At 42.0% G+C, this 24,259-nt stretch overlaps 1 protein-coding gene across 5 annotated transcripts in view; it reads right to left on the bottom strand.

The window, feature by feature from the left end:
* Nucleotides 1-16: 16 nt before the first annotated feature.
* rabgap1l (RAB GTPase activating protein 1-like) overlaps nucleotides 17-24,259 on the bottom strand; it is a 113,719-nt gene continuing 89,476 nt past the window's right edge. For 3 of the 5 annotated variants that reach the window (XM_069153290.1, XM_069153292.1, XM_069153291.1), the window contains exons 19-26: nucleotides 20,849-20,977; nucleotides 8,958-9,050; nucleotides 6,402-6,512; nucleotides 5,797-5,901; nucleotides 5,358-5,441; nucleotides 4,918-4,989; nucleotides 3,859-4,059; nucleotides 17-3,135 (exon numbers count right to left, since the gene is read on the bottom strand). In XM_069153290.1, coding sequence (XP_069009391.1) covers nucleotides 2,980-3,135; nucleotides 3,859-4,059; nucleotides 4,918-4,989; nucleotides 5,358-5,441; nucleotides 5,797-5,901; nucleotides 6,402-6,512; nucleotides 8,958-9,050; nucleotides 20,849-20,977 — 951 coding nt within the window. In that variant the 3' untranslated portion in view covers nucleotides 17-2,979. Of the gene's footprint in view, nucleotides 3,136-3,858; nucleotides 4,060-4,917; nucleotides 4,990-5,357; nucleotides 5,442-5,796; nucleotides 5,902-6,401; nucleotides 6,513-8,957; nucleotides 9,051-14,364; nucleotides 14,779-20,848; nucleotides 20,978-22,160; nucleotides 22,301-24,259 lie in introns of those variants that run through there. The other 2 variants (XM_069153293.1, XM_069153294.1) reach the window with 2 other exon arrangements.

Below are 24,259 nucleotides of genomic sequence, written 5' to 3'. Positions count from 1 at the left end.
GCTCAAAGTACATGAATGAACAGAAAAACTGAAATTTATTAATGCAGCTCAGACAGTAACTGTACAGCAAACAGTGCCAGAGTCGGACCAGCTGAGGCGCAGTCCCTTCCCCGTGTAACAGGACCGTGGTGTTACAGCGAACTGCGACCGACACAACACTCATCACTCCTGTGACTGACTCACCGCCTGCTTTTGCATTATTAAATTAACTGTGAATTAGAGTGGATTATAAATTGGCAGCTGTCCTCTCAGCAACAATAATCATCAGTTAAAAAACAAACATCTTGAAATAGTGTTTAAAATATCAACGTTGTGTTAGTGCACATAATGGACGGGGAGCTCTCTCCGACTTGGGCCGCAGTTTACATTGAACTGGTTGTACAACTTTGCAACTTTCACAGACTGACCAACAAGAGTGATGCACAATAGCAAAGAAGGAATGTCCTGGAAAAGCAAAACACACCTGGAATTTAATGATATTCAGCCAGTCTACTTCTGCTTTCTCGCTTTCAATGATGCGTGTCCTCCACTCGAGCTGCCCACTGGCTGCAAACGAGAGGATGGCGGTCGTACTGAGAGGTTCCTGGTAGAAATGTGTGAAACGGGCTGCTGAAAGTGATTTTCAGCAGAACTTTCTGTAAGATCAAATGACATGTTGTTGGTGAGGTTGGTACAGATCGTTGGGGGCGCAGAAGGAGGGAGGCTCTTATGGCACAGCTGACGCTCTCCGACAGCTCAAACAGTCTGATGGCTTTTCTCTCATCGGTCAACGGCTTCAGTCATCAACAGAAAAGGCAGCCGCGTGAAGAAGAACTGTTTCAACTTCGACCACATGAATTACAGTGCAGACCACACATGTACATACATACATCCAAACACTCGCACACAAAAAGTACACATGGGACTGGTCCGAGTCCAAAAGCCGATCTTTTTTTTTAGTGTCAACCAGCGTGGCGAGTCCAGCAGGACAGTTGGCACCTACACTGCAGCTTTCTACCTGTTAACACAAGGCAAACGTGTATTCATGTGGTAGCAAAAAACAACAACTATTTGGCTAATTGTTGTCAAAAACAAAATCATTCCCTCGTCCTTTATATTTACCAAACAGCAATCTAATAAGTAGAAAGGTCTGCGTTTTTTCTTTAAAAATGAGTAAAGCAGATGTATTCTATCTCTGTTGTCTTTGGTTCCATCTGCTGTTCATTGTAGTTAAACCTTCCCTTGCGAAAGATAAAGTAGACTCTTGGAACTCAAAGTGCAATGATAGTCCAGGACATGTGAAAACAGCTGGACGTACCTGCACATTGTTTAAGACCTCTTACTGTTTACAGTATGTACCACTGAGCAGCACAGCCAACAGCCCTTCATGGAAGCAGGACAGAAGACTTGGGTGTCCTCATGCCTCGCACTGTCTGAAAAGTAAGTTGTTTTTACACAACAAAGAGCAAAGACGGTGTTGGCATAGTTGTGCAAATGGACTTCAGACTGGCATTTGGCAATGATGGAGCAATAATGCAATTTAATCTCGCTTGTTAAGGTTTATTGAGGGATGAAGGGTGCTATGTAATAAACTCTTTATAGCATATACTCTATTATCTGGTTTATTTATTTCTCTCTGGCTTTGTGAAAGCCATGTTTTCATTTTGTAAGAGAATGAACAGCAGAAAATGGCATCTTGTAAAACAACAAGGCGAGCTGTGATATCTCCAACTAAATGAGCTGTTTACAGTTTACAACAATGAGATCACCAGGGACAGATTTAACCATTTTTCAACACTAAAAACATGCAACCACAGCCGAAATGTAGATTAGATGCGTTTTAAATTTGTTTTGGATACTTGAACTGATCCACACGGTATTCTGTTATATCATCTGTAAGTGGTAATTGTCAAATAAACTGAATTAATAAAAGGACAGAACAGACACAGAAAAGGGACCAAGCACCAATTTCTGTAATGATCACAGCTCACCAACTTTTTCACAAAATAAAGGCTTCACGATCTGCCTCCTGTTAGATTAAAAAAAAAAAAAAAAAATTAAAAAAAAAAAATCTAATAATTAGATACTTACAGGCCAAATCAGTGACATTACAAACCTTGAATCAGTTCAACCCCATGACTGAAAAAACACATGGGAAAAAAGCTCTCTACAGGTTGTCACTTTGGCTGTTCAGCGTTTGGACTCGACCAGATCGCTCACACACTGTGCTTACGTCAACATCTAGAGAGATGACATTCAATTTCCAAACAGTAGAAAAGAAATCCAAGAACTTTTCCTGGTGTTTTTTTTTTTTTTTTTTTTTTTCCTTCTCTTAAAGAACTGTACAAGAATATTAAAAAAATCCATAATTAGTTATATATATTTATATGACAACATTGTTTACGTTATATTACTATAAAGAAATACAACTTTTGTATTGTTCTCAGTTAAGACTGGATGCAGTATTCCTTTTTCAGAGTGTGGGGGCATTGCTGTGCTGAAGATGGTTCATGTTTTAACAGTAAATGTATAATACCACTGTGATGAAGCTTTACCACTATCATTATAAATAACCTCCAATTCGTGAGACTAAATGCAGGTTTAAATCTCAGCTACCAGGACACATAATTTTACAGTTAAAATGAGGGCATCTCTGCAGTAGCCATGTCTGGACACAGGGTGGAGCTAACAGACCTATAGGACAGACTCCATTATGGATGCTGAGTCAGCAACGTTCGCTGAACTTCAGGCCTCACTGACGCTTCACCCTCACCTCTCTCATCACCTGTGAAGCAGAGGAAGTTATCACACACTTATTAGTTCACTCAGAGACAGGTGGCAGGTCCAGACCGCCCTCTTGCTTCTTCCCTCGTAAGTTCAGATACTCGCAGTCCAGGAAGCCGGTGAGCTCCGCTTCGCCACCTGCTGCAAAAGGAATACTGCATTTCTCCGCTCAGCTTTAGTGTGCATCCTGCAGGGGGAAGAAAGGGGCAGGGTCATCTAGGCGGGCCCTTCCTTTGGAGAGGACGGGGTCTGGGACGTGGAGCTGGAGGAAGAGGACGCAGAGCTCTTCAGAGACCCCAAAGTCTTGCTGAACCAAGAGTTCTTGGCGGCTTGGATCTCGTTCATCAGGACTCCCCGTTGATGCTCGAGCTCCTGCAGAGCAACAAAAGGAGCAAAGTTCAGTCAGCACAGGGAGCGAGGAGGAGAACGAGAGCACCTTGGGTCGAACCTGGAGAGCAATCTCTGGACTTTTTAATTGTCCCTTGTATTATAACACTAATAAAATGACTCTTCCTGGACGATGCATCCTTATAAAGTGTGACATGGTTGCCGGCATTTTTCTTATGGAGTGGGTTTCGTGTTTTTTTTTTTTTTAACGCTCTGTATAATCTTTGTTGTATTATGTTTTTATGATTAATAAGTTTCATTTTTCGGATATTTTTTGTTGTTATTAAAGAGTCACAGTAGAGATAGACAGGAAATATGGGGAAAGAGACGGAAAATGACTGCTGAACCGGGGACTCACTGTACCCATGTGATAACGTCCCTAACATCTCAGGCTACCTACCTACCTACATTAGTATGTTAAATTGTACAAGTGAACAAGTTGACAGTCAAAGTACTGCTGCTCACCAACGCAGCTTCACAGAGAAGATAGCACAGCTGTGGAGTCTTGTTGAGTTAAATTGTGCTTTTTTTTTGGGACTGTTTCTACCTTTTTGTACCTTGTTTTATCAGGAGCACATTGATTGAGAAAAATCTCAACTAAGGGTGTTACAGCTCTGTGACTGTTTCGCTTCTATTTCCTTTAGAGTGCTCCTGCAGGCTTGGTCTGCTGCCCTGGGAGCAGTTACACTTAATTGTTTTTTTGCTGACCTGGATGCGGCACTTGGCCTCCACCAGCTGTAGTTTGGTCTGTGCCAGCTCCAGCTCCAGCTGTCTCAGCTGCTCCTTCAGCCCGTCTTTTTCCTCGTCTAGCGGCTCGTTGGATGTCCTGTCGCTGCCGGGAGACGAAGCCTGGAGGGACCCCAGGGGGCTGAACAGGTCCCGACAGTGGTCACAGCCCATTACTTTGCTCTGCGTGAGGATGCAAGAAGACGTACGTCTGTTAGCAGATGTAGGTGTGTGAACATACAGTATACTGTAAAGTCATGTGACTACAGGTAAAAAAAATACACGTTTTTTGTACGTTCACGTCTCCATATGACAAACGAGCTGCACCACAGCTGCATTAAATGTTTACCGTGGCACAAAAAACAGAAACCTTGGTCCAAACTTTCAAGTGTGAAAATACTTTGTGACTTATATTAATTATTTGAACTGCATATATTTTTCTTTATATTGTCACTTACTTCCTTCTTTAAACTTGTTATCCCGTTTTTGTTTCCTTTTTCCTGCACTAGTATTAAAAGTTGTTTTTATTGCGTGCCTCGGGACAACAATTTAAAATGAACTGTTTGGCTAACACTGGAACATTTACAGTGACGCTGATTATAGTTTATTGTCCCTGAAAAAACAATAATTAATAAACAAAAAAACCATACAAGTGGAGGTTTTATATGAACACAGACAGTATTTTCTGTCTCCGGAATACTTTTGACGGTTCCCTGCCTGCGTTGTGTCCCACCACAGCATCTTAAATCAATGTGATTTGCTATTGCAGCACATCGTCATGGGAAGGAGATCCGAAAGGTATTTATCCAGGTGATACTCTGCTACACCCACAAAGACCAACATTGTGTGGGATTATTGGTGCAATCAAGTACTTTATGGGTGTGACAATGTACAAACCTGAGCTTGTCTGACTCCTTAATGCAACTTAAAGACAGAAAATCCTCCGCTCTCTGATGCAACATATTGCAGCCTTTTTTTGGGACTTTGAAAGTGTCCTAATTTAAATCTGCTGCTTGCTGTGCATTAACAGTGTAATCTCACCCTGACGATGTCCAGCTCTTCTTTTGTTGCCGCCTGCTGTTTTTCCAGCCGGGTGCTCAGCTGGGAGCAGATCTGAAACACAGACAGGAAGTCAGGTTACATAAGAGAAGGGAAACTACAAGGTAGGAGGTATACTGAATATCATTTTTAAACCTGTGTCTAGCCATCAAAACTCTGTACACACTCACAGTCTGCACAGATTAAGGCTTATACAGTGTATTAAAAAACAAACTGTTTCTTAAACTGTACTGGATATTTACTTCAATCCAGATCTGTTATGTTACTCTTACGACTAATGGTATTTATTCAGAGATCACATCATGTAGAAACAGTGAAAACTAACATAAATATGACCTGTACAGCTCTTCACAATTCACTGCTTTATAAATGGGCTAAATTCAAACATGAGCAAACAACAGCTGGTAACTTTTGCATCTGACCTGTTTGTACTCGGCTATGATCGCCGTGGTTTTCTTGATTTCCAGCTCTGCTTTTTCCAGCTCCCTCCTGAACACTTCCTTCAGCTGAGGGAGGCAGAAAAAAGACGACAAAACAATGAAAAAACACATTCATGAGGAGGGTTATGGTTTAATACTGCGCCTTCACGTACATTGGCCACTTTGACAATCGATAGTAACCACCACTCATTGATCTAAAGTTTGACTAAACAACAACCCTAACAGCTCCACTAAAGCTGTAGATATATTCCGGCACTCTTTCGATTAATTTCTTCCGCTTCAAAGTCAGGTTGTGTTACAGTGTAATATACGTAATAAGAGTTTTCCTGCTCCAAACGGTACGAAATAGTGAGCTTGATGAAAATGCAGTCTTTTTTTTTTTTTGCGCATCAGGGCTCGTTAACCGGAGGACAAACGTTACCTGAGCCGTCTCCTCCTCCTGTCGTCTCTTCTCCTCCTCCGTCTCCACCAGACGTTGCTTGGTGGTCAGCAGCTCTTTGTTCAAAACATCGGCCTTGTCTTCTGCCTGAGTCCATGTAAACACACACAAACACACAGACCCTTCATTTAATACCCAATTTTGAACTGCAGCTCCATTTTCAAACCAGAGTGCACAAACAGACACTCAATTGCAGACCAAAACCGCCCGCACTGTTTATTCATGAACACATTTCCACAGATTGTCACTCAGGTACAGCTGTAGTCCAACAGTAAAGCCGCTTGTAAGAAACTCAGCAGAATGTTAGTGGAAAGGCTAACACGTGTTTTTCTGCCATATTTGTCTCTCTATGTTCCCTCTGGAGTCACAGTTTTTTTTTAATTATCTTGCCATCTAAAATGACTCAAAATGCAGATTTCAAAAGAGTGCATGCATCCGGAGCGTTTGAAAAATCTCATTGCGTTACATATAAAACAATCAGGGTTGAGAACAACTACACGTAAATACAAACTTACTACATCTAAACCATCAAGTGAGTAATTATCGTATTTCCTCTTTGATATGAAACCGAGTTGTGGCTGTATTACCTGGTCCAGGTCGTTGCGAAGGGCGATCTTACTGGTGACCAGCTCGTGTGCCAAGTCGTCATTCTCCTGTTCTAGTCGCATGCTGGCCTCCTGAAGACGACGGTTCTCCCTCTGCACACACAACACAGTCGCAGAATCTATCAGCGTCCAGATGTGTTCATATCATCATCATATGTCCAGAAATTCGGAGCGGTTTCTCAAACAGCAGAGGTAGGTTTTATTCGGATATGAACTTTAATCTTCAATCTCTTTAGTTTTCATTTACTGATGCCGAACTATGAACGCCACACAGGCACCCTCTCCCGCCTAAACACACACACACACACACACATCATCATCCTCATCATCATCATCCTCATCCTCATCCTCCTAAAGTCCCCACTGCAGACCATTAGTGGAGCCTCATGACTTCCAGTCTGCCTGTAAACGGTCTCACATGATGGCAAGGCCTCGACGGGACGAAACAGTTGTCATGGTTGTGAGCAGTCATCTGACCCTGATATCCTGTCGCTTTTACAAGGATGACTTTCCTATCACCCCCACCCACACATCCCCCAATACACACACACACACACACACACACACACACACACACACACACACACACACACACACACACATATGCATGAATGTTACAAATACAGCGGACAGTTAATCTGAATTAGTGCAGCACATTTCATGTAATTATACAAGTATAAGCAGGTCTGAACAGCTGTGAGAAAAAAATCTTTAATACCTACAACAGCAGCCGACCTTATGAGGTGCTGTCATTCAGGGATCTAATGCTGGTGAGTCCAGCTTTGGCTACACCAAGACCTCCCGAGCTGTAGTTTGTATTAAATGAATCACTTCCTGAAAGCAGAGAAGTGAAGTATTTCTACTGAAAAAAAACAGAGAGAAGAGCGACGCCGTCTCCGTTAGTGTGGATGGAAGAGTCTCTTCTGTATCAGCCAATCGTGTGTCATGTTCAAGACATGAAAGATGAACATCTTGAGCTACTTTGGTCAACTCATACCAATCAAATCAAAGTTTAATATCCAGGATCCAGTAACAATCACAAACATGAGAAACTGTACAAAATGTCTCATTTAAAAATCTTTTGTTGGAGCAGAGGCGTCTTACCGAGCTGCTGTCCACACTCACAACAACGTCTTCACATCGAGCCTCCAGCTGCACGGACTAAACTGTAACACATGATCCTGACAGGAGTTTCCCTTCTCTGCCTGACACTTCCCCAGTTTAGCTTCACTCTCTCTCCCCCTCTCCCTCTCTCCCCTTCTCATCTGTTTCCTTTTCTAAATGGTTTTACTTTGTATACTGATGAACGTCAAAAGCCTGCAGGAAAAGGTTGCACATAGATTTCACAAATACGGAACAAATGAGAGGCGTATAAATACAAACACAAGCCACAAACAATAAAACGCAAAGAGTACACACCTAATCCTGGGGTATAACACCATCTATAAATGTTGAACCATAAAATAACTAACACTATGTCAAAATGTTTCCGTGGTGCCAATTTACAAGCAGCAAAATTGCAGTTTTTTTGTGTTGGTGCTCTGTAACAAAGTTTTTACCCCGTTCACGGAGGAGCTGGCAACAGTGCAACCTCTTATCTACAATAAAAGTCTTCCTTCCTTTCTTCCTACAGCAGCAGCAGCAGCAGCTTATACGCCAACATGTCACGTTGGGGAAAACAACTAGATGTAGTTCTGTTGATTTTCTTCTTAAACTGAAAGTTTTTCTGGTCGTTTGTTTGCTGAGATTAAATCAAATACTGGTTCTTTAATTTTACTCTAAAGATTAATAGAGCTAATAATGTTCCTACTAAAGCAGCTAGATATGTTGCTATTCTCATGCTGAGAAACATTTTTTGGGAGCTGTTAAACTTACAGAGAGATGATTTTGGAAAAATAACAATGACAGATTTAAACCAAATGGAATAGAAAGGAACCCTGTGAAACTGGAGCAGGTGAAATGGAGTGATGCTGTCTGCGTCTTTAAATACCTGCCTCACCTGTGCGGTTTGTACCTCATGAAGAAGAGACAAGATAAAGTCACAGCAGCTAAACCTCTCTCTGCAAGCCTTGTCCAAAAATACATTTCAATAGAAGTTTGGATCACTGATGATAAAAGTCAGAGATGCGTGAGAAGTCACGTTTCAAGCCAGTTTCACAAATATTAATGGGTACAGTTTGACACAACAAAGCTGCACTCACAAGAGATCTCCACAGAAACATGGTTAAATTTAACTAAAAAGGCCGTTGGAGAGTAGTTTGAATTGTGTGTCCCCACTGCGAGAAAAGAACCGCGCTTGCATCACAAACTTATCACCTCTAAGACTCAACACGGTCGGAGAAGTTACTCAGTTATTCAATTTAAAACCTTTAAAATTCGCATGAATACAAGGCATGTGACTGTCTAACAAGGGTAGGGTGTATTTAAATTCCCCACCAGGTCGGACAAATACAAAAAAAAAATATATCACAAGGAACATATGTGAGAGAAGAAAGACATCTTACAGTGTTTATGTGTCAGCGTATGTGAGTGTCGTACCTGGTACCGGTCGATGGGGTCTTCCTGTTGCAGCTGGCTCTCTCTCAGCGTCTGATATTCCTTCTCAAACTTCTTCAGCTTTTTGGTTGGAACCTGAAAACAACATCAAAGTTGTTGACATCATTTTTTTAATTTTTTTTTTCTGTAAACTTGGTGCCTGATAAAATGTCGGCCCATCAGTTGTTTGTGAGTTAGGGGGCGAATGTGCAGACCTCACTGAGATGTCTCGTCCCACACTCAAATTCCTTCAGAGGGGACCGGCAACTTCTCTCAGCATTCATGTTTTTTTCACACCTTACATTCCAAGACACACTTAACACTTGATCTGAGGTCAGCTGTAGGTCAGAGTGAGCAGGATTTTAATTGTCGTGCTCAGAAACACTTCGACAGGGTTTTTAACAACACCCGGTATCACATACCGTAAGAAACATGCTTCAGTTTTCAGATCACCAACATTAACAGGAAGTGAAAGGGACATGAACAGATATTTTGGTAACACCAGGTCAAAACTAAACACAGTAACTGTGAGTACGACTGCTGAGCTGCTGTGTTCTTACGGCTGTGTTGCCGTTTCTAGTTTCTATTGCACAATGTTATGACCCGCACGTGTTTCTGCATGTTGTTCTCGACGTGCTACTTTCACATGAACTATGATGATAATACAAGAGACCCACACTGCATGTACACAATGACTATTTGAAGTGCATTTGACCGTAAACCAGCAAGCCATCTTCGTTCTCAGAACTTTTCTCAGACGTTGGAGACTTCCAGTTCACACTGCGACCAACATCTAAGTTCTATTCCTGAGATGAAGCCAGCAGCAGCTGCGATAATGTAAAGACACAGTTGGCTGAACTCTGAAGTGGTCATTGAAAGAGATGAGTACTTTTACCGTTTTATTCTAGAAACAATATGCAGCCCTGCCTGTAAAGTCTGAAATACTACTGAAGTAGAGGCGAGTAATTTTAATAGTTTTCTTCTTCATACCTGTCAAAATAACTTCAAACAATCAAGTCTATCAAACCGACCTGAAAACTTCATTGTGCAGGTTTCTATCTCTTGGAAGTACGGTTCAAGTATTTGCCAAAATAATGTATAAAAATTATGTTAGTAAGCACAAAAATATATTTTTCTGAGTCGTGTGGTTGTTTTTGAAATGCACTTTTGAATCAGCAAGGTCATGTCACAGTGACTCCCTAAATACATAAAAGGACTAAATCTAAGGAGTGACCATTTCCAAAATATCAACTTAATGGTTTGAACCAAACAGCAGTGAAATATGAGATGTCTTTGATGACTGACTGATATTTAAATGCATCTGTGTGTGTGTGTGTGTGTGTGTGTGTGCGCACGTGTATATGTGCGTGTGTGTCAGCTTCAGGTGGGTGGTAATGTTATCTCCTGTGTGGAAACAGCGTTGCCATGGCACCCACCACCAGGGCTGGGGATTCCAGGTCAGTCTCAGTCACATGAGCCCTCCTCTGAGACTGGCATGAGCGTGTGTGTTTGTACTAGTGTGCGTGTCTTTGACTGTGGTGCAGGTGCTTACAGTTAATTATTATTACTATTTTTCTACTTATGTGTTACATCAACTCTCATCTCATTTCATCAAGTCCCGAATCTGCTTTACTTCTTCTGTTGATTCCCAGCAAACCAGAACGATGAAAAGCGTCACTTCTTGCGCTACAGGAGTGTTTAGTGTTTAGTAAGTACAAAAGCTTTTAGAAGTTGGATCATGGCTGTTTGGGAGCAACAAACTACGCATTTATCTAACAGTAAAAGTCAGAGATGATTATTTTATGCTTCATTTCAATATTTAGTCATGAAGTTCAAAAATGGCTGCTCGGACAAATAGATTTTTTTGCCCCTCAAAATTCAATAAATATCCTTCCTTCCTCCGTGTCTGTTAAACTTGAAATTAAACTCTTATTTTAGTGTGCTGCAGTCTGTTCCTACAGATGTCACACTATAAATGATAAATGGTACCTCACTTTCCCTTCACTTCAAAACTAACCCTACAATTATGCTCATTTATAATCTACAATGACTTCATTTTGTTTTTGTTAGAGCATTATGTTGCAGATTCTCCTCATGAATAAAACTGGTTATTGAGGGGACCTTCCAGGACGGTCATTACCTGCCCTGCCCACTGACCTGTCAACTAACCCTTGACTTTTACGACCCGGGACCCGCTGAGGTGAGTGAACATCACACTATAATCTGTCTGACACAGTGTTCCCAGCAGATAACAGAACTCCGACCCATTCTGTCGTTATCTGTGTGGGAAGAAAGAGCAGCTTGGTCTCTGCAGGCTGGTTAATAATCGCTTTATTGTAACAAAAACAATGCAGACAAATTGAACACGATGTTCTGCTACAGGAAACAGAACTACTGGGGTTGGAGGCTTGATTTCAGAAGTTCGCGGTGTTTTGAGGTGTTTTGGATGCATCCAATCTATATATAAATCTAGGTTTATCCTCGGGGTGTGTATAGGTGGACAGTTTAGAGGTTTTTTTTTCCTAAAAGTTGATATTTGGGAGAATTTGCAACTTACAGCAACAATAAATCAGATTGTGCATAATAACTGTGTTCATTTTATCTTTAGAGTTGTTTAATCTGACCATTTGAATGCCATAAACTTCCATATTTTTACTGTTTTACTATTTTTTTACAGCTTGGATCTCAGTCCAACCTAAAATGATGTAGTTTCACACAGTGAAATTCGGCCTTTCAACATTATTTGACATATTTCAACATTATTGTAGATTAGCTTTACTGACACTCAGTTTTCTTGATAAACAACATGACAAAACATGATTTAAAAGGACCAGTTTCCCCTGGAGCCCACTTGTGTGTGTGCTGAAACAGTTTTAAATGAATGCTCAAACACAAACTGAGTGCAGGAGGTACAAAAAAAAGAAAAGGAGGGACTGACTCTTGTTTCCTTCTCCAGATTTGTCATTTTAAACCCACCTTTCTCTCTCGTGTGTCTTTTCAATGCCTGTTATTTACTCATTTAACCTGTTTATTTCCACTTGTCATGATTGTGACCACATGTTTCTGGAAGCTCTAAAAAGTGTTGTTTTGGGCTTTTGGAAAAAAAAATTATACTTTTAAAAGAAAAGATATATTGCTTTAATTAAAATGTATCAATGTCACGGCACTATTGTGAAAGGACCATTTTACTTCCTGTTTGAACCTCTGTAAGAAGATGTCTTACTCAAAAGGAAATAAAACACCATTAACAAATATCATATATTGTGCATGTATTCCTTAAAAGAGTCAACTCGAGACATATTTTGAGAATTAAACCCCTGCATATATATTTTGCGCATTAGAAGTATAAATTTGTAAACATTCACTAACTAAACCAATATGAAATGAAAAGGTCTAGGAAGTCAAATGGACTTAAACTATGAGAAAAAAAAAAGAATGTTAAACAAGTTAATCATTTTCCCACAGAATCTACCCAGCCAACTGCAAACGCTGGTTGTGTCATATTTTCCAGGCTTCCTGTATCTAATATGAGCGTTTGACACATTTCTGTAGATAAAAAAAAAACAAAAACTGCCACTACATATTTCTTTTTCTCCATGATGTTCATTTCTCATCTTACATAGATAGTTATGTTTCCTGAATTAGGTGGAAATTGAATGACCATTGTTATGATGATGTTTTAAAAAATATATATATTTTCTATAAAAACAAACTGCATTGCTGTTGTTTCTATCTCTTCCATATTTTCTTTCTTCTTAGCAGTTTCCTTTCGCCATGCCTACGACTTTGTTGAAATTTGTCTCAATATAAGAACAATAATAATCACTATTGGTGTAAAATTACTGCACTTTCCTTAAGAACAAAATTAACTAAGTTGACATGAATGTTTAGTGTTGCTCTCTCAGAGTTATGAGGTCTAGCTGCTGATTGAAGAACTTGCTGCTCTCCAACACGGCATGACCTGTGTAATGAAATGCAACCCAAACTGGGCTGGCTTACCTGTAAGAGGCGAGGCCTTTATTCAAACATACAGTCCTGCTGTAACTACAATCACACAGGATCTCAAACTCCATGACTTTCCCTTTTTTTCCTGATTTGTTGACGTTATGAAAGGAAATATATCCATAGAATGACACAATTACAAAGGTCTGTGATTTTTTTCTCTGATACTTCATCCAATTCCCTGTCACTCCCTTCCTTCAGAGAAACTGCAGCCCTCTGCTCTGCTACTTTGTTTTAAATAATTGATCTGATATTTTTATCCACAGCCAGTGTGCAATAACTTGCATTTCTCAAACCGTCCACATTACAAGTTATCGACAGTATTACAAGAAAATGCTCTAAGTATCCTACTCTTTAATATAATTCTGACATCCTGGTTACTTTACCTAAACATCACATACCTCATTCAAACCTCATTTTTATTATTCATTTTCTGAAAGTCCCAGAACAAAGCTTAACGTGGTCTCTCAGTAACGCACTACACACACGTGCAGTTTCAGAGCTCAAAGCTGCAGCATTAAACTTCATGTTCAACTTTCTGTGTGAATATTAGAGGCCAGTTTAGGGACAGAGGGTCCACTCTGATTCAGAAAATACAATTAAAGCTGCCTGGTACTGCAGGAAATGGTACCAGGCCCACTTTTAGATTCCTGACCTGAATCCCTGCAGCAGAAAATGGAATTGGTCCCAAAACTCCAAGCTGAGATCACAAACTGTATTATCGTAAAAGAAAGAGTGTGTGCATGTGTGTGTGTGTGTGTGTGTGTGTGTGTGTGTGTGTGTGTGTGTGCGCTCGCATGGAGAAAGGTGAGCTGCTCTTACATAAAGGAGCAGTCTAGGCGTTTGAATATTGAAATAAGGACAACACCAACTGGACATTTGAGGAAAAACTTGGCCAAATAATTAAATTACCCACGTGAGGGATACACACACCCCTGCGCACACACAAGGTCTCCATTGATTCCAAATTTATATCAGTAATTGAAACAAACTGACAGCCACAAACGAGCTCTGCATGGGCTGACTGACAAAGCTATGTAATCTCAAACATCAGACACTTTTTCACAAGGAGCACAACACACACCCACACATTCATACATGAGTGTACACCATCTACCGCATGGAAAGAAACATTTAGTTTCAGTACAATCTGCATTTTCCACCTCAGTTCATTAAAACAAATCCACAAGAGTCGTCTGAAAAAAAAAAAAAAAAAGAAACGATAAAGACAAGAAAATCAACTGACAACCAGCAAGATCAGATGAAACAGGTGAATTCCTCTTTCCATTCTTCTCATCTGCCTAAAATAATGGGCAGTAGAGATAAAGAGGCATCCACTCAAACAGGGAAGGAGGGAAGAAAAGACAGCGGGAAACAAATAAGCTGAAAGCCGGGAGAACAGACCTACCACCGGTCTGGGAGCTCGGAGAGGTCTGGAATGGGCGACCAAGCGAGCCAAGGCGTCTTCCTCACCCGGCCGGTCGACCACATGAGCGTCGTACGCCACCATGATGGACACCTCTTGCATCATCTTGACTCCTGCTCACTCCCAGCAGCAAGGAGAAGGGGATGATGATGATGAAGAAGAAGAAGAAGAAGAAGGAGGAGGAGGAGGAGAAGGAGGGAGAGTGGTAGAGAGGGAAAGGAGAGGAGAGGAGTGCAGCTGACAGGTTTTGTTTCTCTGTGAGAGTGGAGGAGGTGACTGGTTGCCTTCAAGAGTCCCTCAGGAGCGGAGCCCCGCCCACTGAGGAGGAGAGGTGGGGGGGGGGAGCGAGAGGGCAGTACAACACACCTGTTTGTTTCTCCCTCTCCCTCTGTAACACTAGAAGTGTGTGACAAAGGAGGATGAGTTTGCTTTTTCTTCCTTTCCAGTGAGTGAGTACTTCCCCCTCTCTCTCTCTCTCTCTCATTTGTGCCTCCCCTCCCTTCCTTTTTAGGTTACAGTTCCTGCTGCTGGTAGAAAATAAAGATAAAGGCTTGTTTACACATCTGCACTCTGTGTGTGAATGTGTACTTTTGCGCGTGTGCACATGAGGCTAGAGAGATAGGAAGGAAGTTGTCAGATCAACCACAGTGACTTTTCGTTCCAACGGTAAAACGCAGGAAGTGAAGTGAAAGCTAATTCAAAGCTGTCCTGGACAGTGCCTGAACACTGGAGCTTCCTCCCAAAGGACCCCCAGTTTAAATCTACCCGACAACCTCTTCGTTGCGATGACAGCAGATGCCTTCTCTTCGGAGAGATGCATCAACAAGCTCTAGTTAGTCATGGTTCATCTCTCTGTATTTCTCTCTGTGTCCTCTGCTGCTACCGTTTTTCATTTTCTCCATTTGGAGAATCTTTGAGAACAGTGACAGGTAAAACAGGGAAGGTAGATTTGTCTATAAAAGTACTTTACTTTTTCTTACTGGGCAAGAAAACACTGCTGTTTCAGCCTGGTGTCAACTTACTCTTTCAGATGACTCCTACTAGTTAACATGAAAAAAAAATTGTTTACTAGTCAACCACCCAGCAGCTTGTTTCACAGAGAGATTTTAGACTGGTCTGTCATGTTTGCACTTAAAACAAATTAGACAGTTCCACAAAAGTAAATACTGACTTCTTTTAAGAAGTTCTAAGAAGTTAGCCACCTTGCCCCAAGGCTAAAACTCTGAACTAGAGCCATGTTCACATGGTAACAATCAGTGACATTCGTTGACTTCTACGGCTCACATTTTGGGTTTTGCAAACAACACTGCGGAGGGAGTAAGAAGATAGGAAACAAGTTTTAAAAACAGCAGTGCAGACGTCGCCACTGTTTTCTACCCTGAGCCTGTCTGATGAGATAACCGTCCTGAGCTGTGCTACATTTGGAAGTCACAGCATCTAAGCTCTGCCGTGGGTCTACCCCGCAGTGAAATGTCCTCGTAACCGTTGAATTCTTCCAGCGGGCAAACATTTTCAGCTGCAGTGAGTTTACCCACAATACATGCATTCTATTCCAGATAGTCAAGAGCGAGACATCTTAGATGCAAGAGATGAACCTCGACATCTACTTGTAGTGTGACTGTTAAGACTATTACAAGAAGACATATTTCATCTAAATAGTCATCTAAAAACAAAATCAGATGGGATGAATGATCAGCTCTCAGTCACCCACTGTACAGTGATGAACAATGTCTGCCAATTCTGCTCAGATGGCAGAGTTGTACAATCGGAGATACAATCATTTACTGTCATCCGCTGTTGCACAAAAGTGTTGAAACTTCCAATAAGTCCTTCAACCCGTATGACCAAAGAGATCGTTTATTTCTACCCTCAGATGCGACCCGCAGCGTGTGAGTGCTTCCTCGGGCTCCGAGGGGTTAGGAAAAATAGATGGTTTGGGTAAAATTGATCACTTAGGCCATGTCTTTTGTTAAAGTTACTGCTTACTTAAAGTTATGCAAACTTTGTTGTCATGGCAACACTAAACGCGTTTTTAAAAAAAAACTGTCCCGACCAGTGGTTGAAAACGGGAATCTAATCCTCCTATTCAGGAAAAACTCGCATTATATGGACGTCGTCTTCACTGCGTCACTTCCAGAGGACACCAGATTGTTGCTACTTTTACGATTGTGGGTCGTAAAAAAATGTTTGTAAAAAAAGGTCACTTTTTGGAAGAGGACTGTTGCTAAACTTCAATATGTAAGTAGTGAGTAACATCATATCACCATTTATCTCTTTTCGTGCCTTTTTTGTGTGTGTGTATCTTTGCCTTTAGATTGAATTCCCTCTGATATTACTTTCTTATGTCATATTATATTATAAATTCCCCTCTCTCGCTGTCTGCCTTTTTAAAGTGTCTTTGCAGCTTCTGGGTTTTCACACATCCCTGTAAGTCTTTCCCGAGGACTATAGCTTTCCTCTTCTACAAATTATTCTGTCAGTCTCTCTCTACGCACACACTTCTCTCCTCTTTCGCCTCAGTTTGTTGAAGTTGAGCTTTTCTGCAGGAGGGATTTGAAAAAAAACCAAAATGGATTAATCAGTCAACCCTTCAGCAGCAAATGAATATATGATATTTCTCTCCTTTTTCCTTAAAGTCCTGAAAAGTCATCACTCCAGCTGCGGTCCGGCGAATGTTTAAGGAGGCTGAGAAATTCAAATTCTTCCCGTAATCCCCAGAAGGGCTAAGCCACACTACTACCCGTTGTGTTCATCAAGCTAAGGTGCCAGTGAATTCTTTCGCTGTTTTAAGCAGCTTACAGAGTTCAGTTGATCGGATTTAAACGTTGACAGAGAAAAATATGTAAAAGGGGGTGAGGAGAAAGCAATGTGGCTCGGACAGGGTGGTTTGCCCTTTTTTCATGTGATAGCTGAATATACCCAGACTCTTCTATTTTGTTACTCTTTTTTTTTTTTTTTTACTGACTCCTTTAATTGAGAACTCACCATTTAATGACATTAATGAACAATTAGTATATTTTTTAACGTCAGAAAGAGATAACACTGCCTGGTTCCTTTCTATCCTTTCATCTCTGATCCAGCTAACTGAACTTGATCTGTTTCCGACAAATTCATGTTGTTTAACTTCATCTAAAGATGATTTTTGTCACTTACATGAGAAAAAAACACAGGCAGCCTGGAAAGTCATGAAATCTAAAGATAACCTCACTGACCTGGGAACAGTGTGTAGTAACGTGTGTTGGAGTGTGTTGTGTAGCCAGGTGTAGTGTTAAGTAAGATGATGCCAATCAATTACGTGATCACCATTATTTAAGAATTTTAATTAAGAGTTGGAAGTTATTTTACTGTGTGAACAATAGCTCACACAGTTCACTAGCTCCTCAAGATTTACTGCTTTATTTTCTCTATTCCTGTAGTTTTAATATTATTGGGTTTCATAGGGGGATAATGGTATTTAAAGATGCTTTAAGCTGTGAAAAACCTTTTTTTTTGTAACCATTTTGTGACAGGTTAACGCGAAAGACTGAAGCGTGAAAAAAGTATGTACTGATAATAAAAATAAATATGAGTTTTAGATCTAATGTGAGGCTTTGTGACACGATGTCACATAAGTTGATGTGGCAGAGCGTAATTTCATGTGCTGTCGTGCAATGTGGCACATTACAAGATGATGTGATGAGATGTGATCTGTTGGTGAGCTGGTTTGAGTTGACTGGATGGTCAGAGTGAGGAGCGGTGGACGAAAAGCAAGACTCCTTCTTCTCTTGGTGGGTTTTATTAGTCTCAGCCTCTCTCTTCTTCATCTCCTTCTGAGTGACTGACTCCATATACTTGTATCCACAGGGAATATTCTATTTTAGGACTTAAAAGACTGGTTTAAAAATATGAGAGTGGAAAGAAGATATTTTTAAGGAGAGCTCAGACAAACACACACACATAGTTTTAACATGTAAATCAGATATTAGAATATTTGTATTTGTAGTTTTCTTTGACACCAAGTGAGTGAGTGATAGAGTACGCAATTGTTGTGATTTTCTGTGCAAGTTTCAAATTAAAAGCCCGCTCATGTTTCATATATGGTCTAGCCAAGGTTTTGACCCAGTATTGTTTTTTCTCAGAAATGTTACATTCAAGCTAATGTTTTCTTCCTAAAAGCCTGCGAGAGTAAGATTTTGAATCTCCAGCATTAGAAATTAAATTTTAACTTCACCAACCTAAACTGCAAATTAGAATAAGTAACAGGAATATAAAAATGAGTTAGTAAACACTGCTGTTATAGAACAAAAAATTATCATTTGTAACTCCAAACAAAATTTGATACGACATAAAATGAAGCCCAAAAAAAAAATGCCAAATCCATTTGAATTATACTAGAAGGCCTCTTCTGAATGTGCCACAGTCCAAAAATGGTGGCGGTTTTAATTCAGCCTGGTCCCGGGACCTCCAGGGTGGAACAGATTAAGGCACTTCCCAGGATTCCTGCAGGGTCACCGAGCAGCAATAGGAACCAAATGAGACTGAATGGAGTCAATTCTCTGAGTTTACTGTACTGAATGTTTGCATGTGTTTGAGACAGGTGCCAAGAAAAGATACGCCAACACAAGAGGAAACTGAAGAGCAGCAGGTCTACCAGGCATGATGAAGAGATAAGCAGAAGGACACACTAAGTGTTTCTCTTTGTCCTGAGGTTACATCATCCTATTAGACAGACGGCCTCTTTCAGCTTACCTCATCTCACCTGCCAGCACACAGCCTCGCTGCTTTGATGATAATTCACCGAGTCTGGTGCTTCTGGTGACTCTCTCTTGTGAGCACCAAAAGTCTCGTAAACATGTTTGTGTGCACAGGAAAGTGACTTATTAATGGAATAACCGGAATAAAAGAGTGGAGGAACACGATGAATACAAATGCGTACGGGGCAGCAGGAGGCACCGAAAGGTTTAATGAGCATGATGTGGATCACACTATTTCAAAGCACCTATTGTGGGTCAACATGTTTGTGAGTGCACTCCACAAAAACAACCAGAAAAGAGAGTATTTTTCAGGAAGAATGCAAAAAAAATAGCAGTTGGATTACACTCAATGAGAAGAAGCAGCACTGGAGCTGCTCTGGCTGGTGTTTGGGGCTGACACATTTGTGTGCCTTTGAAGTTAATAGCTTGTATTACTGCAGGATTTTACAAGAGAACCACAATGCTACTGAACCACCAGAGATAAACAGTGAGTCACAGCGCAGGATATCCTGTATGTAGAAAAACACAGAAATACACCAAACATGAGGGGACAGTATGTGTCCTGCCAACATGCCTCTGAGCACGATGCTACTTTACAACCTGCTCACTCTGAGCTTTTCTGGATAAAACATTCAGAAGAAAATGTAAAAACATCCACTGTATAGAGATAAAGAGAGACATGGACAATGACACGGTGGAGAGAGAGAAGGGTGGAGGGAGGCTGATTATCTCTTCCATCTTTCTCTGTCAACTCTTTCCTTCCTCTATCACAACACAGACTGCTGACACAGACACACCCACACCCACACACCCACACCCACACACACACACACAGCCCCCCCCCCCCCCCCCCCCCCCACACACACACACACAATATCACATACCATACACTGCACACTGCTCTCTGGTAACCTCAGCACATTCCCTAGATGCCAGCAGCCTCTTTAAGGTCAGTGGGAGAATGATAAATTGTACATCAAAAAGAATGTTGTTGAAAAAACCCAGCCAAGAGTACATTTTGAAGAAAACCATCCACGGAAGCAAACTTTGATCTGCTATTTTCAGACTGAAGTTCAGACCAACGAAAGACAAAAGAACAAGAAAGACTGTTAAAAGCCATAAATATGTGGCACAAACTATAAGTTAAAGAATGTAATCACTTCCCCTATCTGTGTCAGGCCTCTCCAACACAGCAGATATCCTCCTCACAGTGCATCAGTTTATTAAAGTGCTCTTATTTGCTGTTAAGTACTCTGTTCCTTCCTGCTTCACAGAAAGTGATACCTTTTAGGATTTCTCGAAACACCCAGAAGAAGAGAATATGCACAATCTCCATGTCGAAACAGGCAAAGAAATGACTGACTCTGAAGAGAAGTGCAGCAGCCTTTAGAGACGGCTGATCTCTGTAAAGTGCAGAACGAATGAAACACAAGAAACCATCTTGTAACTGTCGGCACCAAATTCACAGACAATCAAGCCAAGCACACCGATAAACGGCTCGGCAGTCAACGCGATGAAACAACCAAGACCGTACTAGACATCCCACTCGACCTCTGACCCCTTTGGTTAGATGTATTGTGTGTCTCAGTGGGAGATGCAAAGACAGAAATTCCTTATTGAGTTGCTCATACAATAATCTCCTGGAATGATGTGTGCCTTCGTACGGTTTAGTATTCAAATTGAGAGGAAGGTAAGGAATAAAGGGGTGTTTGTGTGCAGAGCTCCCGTCCTACCTTGATGTTGCAGGCCTGCTCCATGAGCCTCCGGGCATTCTCTGCAGCTCTGTATCGTTTCGGGAGCTGGACTCTGAAGAACTTGAGAGCCCCTTCAAAGTCTGCCTGCAAGAGGTCCTCTTTAGACGTCTGTAGGGAGACATGAGGAGGTGGGAGGAGACAGAACCAGGGATGGTCAGTAAGAGCCAGACATGTTTGTTCATTGAGTGTATTTTCAGGTGCTGGATGTCATTAGATTTCTATATTCAGAAGGACAGACACAAAACTGTGGTCCGAACAGTTTGGTGAATATTTTGTTGATCTGTGTGAGACGCTATTGATTTTGTTTCGTTAAAACGCCTTTAATCTTTAATGTAGAAAAAAAAAAAAAAAAAAATCCTATTTTTTTTTTTAATCAGTAGATTCCATACTGTAACAGAATAGCTTGTCCCCTTCAGCCTGAACTGCCCTTCACATTATCTGTAACTGGAGGCTGAAAACTTAGAAACTACCTCACAGTCCTGTCATCTGATTCACATCATATCCTCCCTGTTCTGCTTGCATTCACACTGGGACCAAATTCCAAATTGGTTTTTGGATCTAATTCTATTTTCAGATGTGTGTCCTACGTGACCCGTACTTTATTCGTTGCTTAAAGGAGTTTGAGATTTACCACATTTTTAGTACTAAATGTGGAGAGGGATGATTTTAAAGGAAGTTTGGAGTTTGGAGAATGGAGAGACACACTAATACTTCCACCTGGTGGTGTAAAAATGCAAAAACACTTGTGTGAATCTATCATGAGAATGTGTCTGTTATTGACAGGACAGTCTTTTGTGTCCGCTTGGTCCTTTTGCTTTGGCCAGGTTTCATTTCTAATTCTAAAAGAGGTTTAAAAAGCAACGACCATAAAATTGTAGACGACAGAAGAGAAAACAGAAGGGAGAAGAGTCGCATTTTGATTGGACATTTGGATTCGGACAGCTTCTATTAAAAGGAGTTTTCCATAGTACCATTCATGCAAGATTTCGAGCGCGTGTCAGACGGAAAACAAGCAAGTCTTCTCGTGAATTTTAGGCACATAAATACAATGGGGCGGACATAATGGAGCAGAATTTGAAAGCTATACTTCAAAAGACATAAAGAGTCAAAGGTCAAGCCATCATCACAACAGATAAACTGCTTTTTTGAGACATGCTTGCAAGGCTCACTTGCTCTTTCCATTTTCAACACAAGTCAAACTTCCACCCCACTCTAACACTCGACCATCAAAGCATGCTCAGTTTTCTTTCATTCAGCATCTGGATCCCTGTCCCCCCCCTCTCTCTCTCACCGCCAGCAGCCTGGGGACGAAGAGCCGGTGTCCCATCCCAAGGAGACCCATTACCCTGCAGAAAGAGTCCGCTGAGGCTTCACTGCTGTGGGCTCCCTCTTCCGTCTTTCCCTCTCCATCTTCCACCGCCCTGCGCACTGCTGGAAGGTTCAGGTGTGGGGTCAGGGCTGGTATAGGGGGAGGAGAGGGCGGACGGGAATGTGGAGGAGACGGTGGCGGGGTGGGACAGGGCGAGGGAGAGGGGCGGTCCCACTCCGGGGCCAGCGCGGAAGATGACTCCAGCGTGTCGTCGGAATGTCCCAGTGGGTTTCTCGGTTGTTGGAGGAGAGCTGGAGGACGGGTGCGCTGGGAGCAGGCAGGTTGGAGTGCGGAAACCGAGCTGAGATTTGTTTTGAGGTCAGTGTGCCGCCAAACTGGCTGGGTCCAAGCGAACCCTCTGAGACAGGAAGCTGATGTTGCCACAGTCACAACGGACCGATGTTCAGGAAAGAAACAAAGAGAATCTCAAAGCAATGCGCAGCACCTCAGCAGACGCAGCCGTGGCGTCCAAGCCATGTGACACTTGAGCTGATCCAGTTCATTTGTGCGCCACAGAACTGGGACAAGTGGACAAGACGTTGGTGGAGTCCACTCAGCTTGTACCACTGTCAGAGCCCAGAGACGCCCCCCAGGTGCGACAAAATCACAGTCAGAAAATGATTTATTGACACTGCCTTCTGCATAATGCTGAGTTTTCCAGCTACCTGCCACGCTCACTTTGAAATCCAATCACACTACCCACTCTCATCTTCCTTTGGCAAACTCCCCCAACCAATTCCAATCCAGTACGCCGTTGCCTAGCAACAAAGCTGCTCAACACGTGGGCTGCTGCTCCGGTGAACAGCAGTAATGGATAAGTACTCCACCTTTTTTTTTTTTTTTTTTAATATATTTCTCCTTCGTTGTTAGACTTCAAAGAGGCTGAGAAACTGCTTAAGTGGCCTTAATGCTCAAGGCTCAGAGCATGCGACGCGACACATCAAAGCAGTCGATACGTTTTGTACCCTCTTTCCAAACGGGAGGCCGGCGGCGGTATGAAGCTGACCAGATTTGAGCTTTCTTTGAAATGTAAAATGGCCTGAAATAACAGCATGGATCTTTTGATGTGCTCTCCAAAGCTTCAGCAGGCAGTCCTGGCGACGTGGCAGAGGCAGACAAGACCTGGTCTGTTAGTGCTGGGAATATGGCAGTGTTGTGCCTTCAGGAAATGATGCGCTGCGTGTTTGTATGGCTGAGTGGATGTTGAACTCGTTGAGTCACGCGCCAAGCGGTGATGCATAAGAAGATGAGATGGGGTAGTAAAACGGAGAGAGCGTATCACGACAGCCTCTCTGTATCTTTGCTCTTCCTCTTCACTGATAATAACCCGTTCTTATTCTCTCTGTACAGATCCAAAGCACATGAAGCAGTAAAAGCACGGTCAGCAGCTCCAGCACGGACTCCAGCGTCTGTCCCTCCAGCAGATTTCCATTAGCAGGAGCAGCCTGACATCCGGTCCGTATCGGTCGGGAGATCTTTTCAGATGAGAAGCCAGCTCCCTCAGATAAAAAGTCTCTTCTGCCACTGAACAGCACAGGCTGAATGCATGAGTGACTGCGTGAGTATGTGTTGTTGTACTCTCAGGAGTGCTGGCCCTGGCCAGCAGCTGGGGCGAGGCAAAGCAAAGAAAGCACAGTGTTTCCCATCCACCACCTCTCCTGTTTCTACTCTCCCTTGCCTCTCTCTCTCTCTCTCTCTCTCTCTCTCTTTGTGATGCTAACAGCTAACGGCTAACAGTTAGTAGGGGCGGCTCCGATGCAGAGGTCTGGATGGTGGGTAGAGGTAGCGTGTTGGAGAAATACAGATCCAGACAGCAGTGAAGAGGAGAATGCAGAGGTAGAGGTGCAGGAGGTACAGCAGAGAGAGAATGAGGAACTGAGGGAGAGAAGATCGCAGGCATCCAGGAAAGCTAAAGATGAAGAGAAAAATACAAAAACACAGAGCTTTTCTCCTTCAGGTCCAGACAGCTAACGTTATAGCTTATGCTCCTGTTGTGATGTGGATAGCGACTGCTTAGCTGG

The sequence above is a fragment of the Embiotoca jacksoni genome, unplaced genomic scaffold, assembly GCF_022577435.1.
Source record: "Embiotoca jacksoni isolate LCO1_2020_lvr unplaced genomic scaffold, fEmbJac1.0.p SCAF_19, whole genome shotgun sequence".
Taxonomy (NCBI): Eukaryota; Metazoa; Chordata; class Actinopteri; family Embiotocidae; genus Embiotoca; species Embiotoca jacksoni.
Note: the sequence above shows the minus strand (reverse complement) of the source record. Positions and strands in the feature narration are given on the sequence as shown.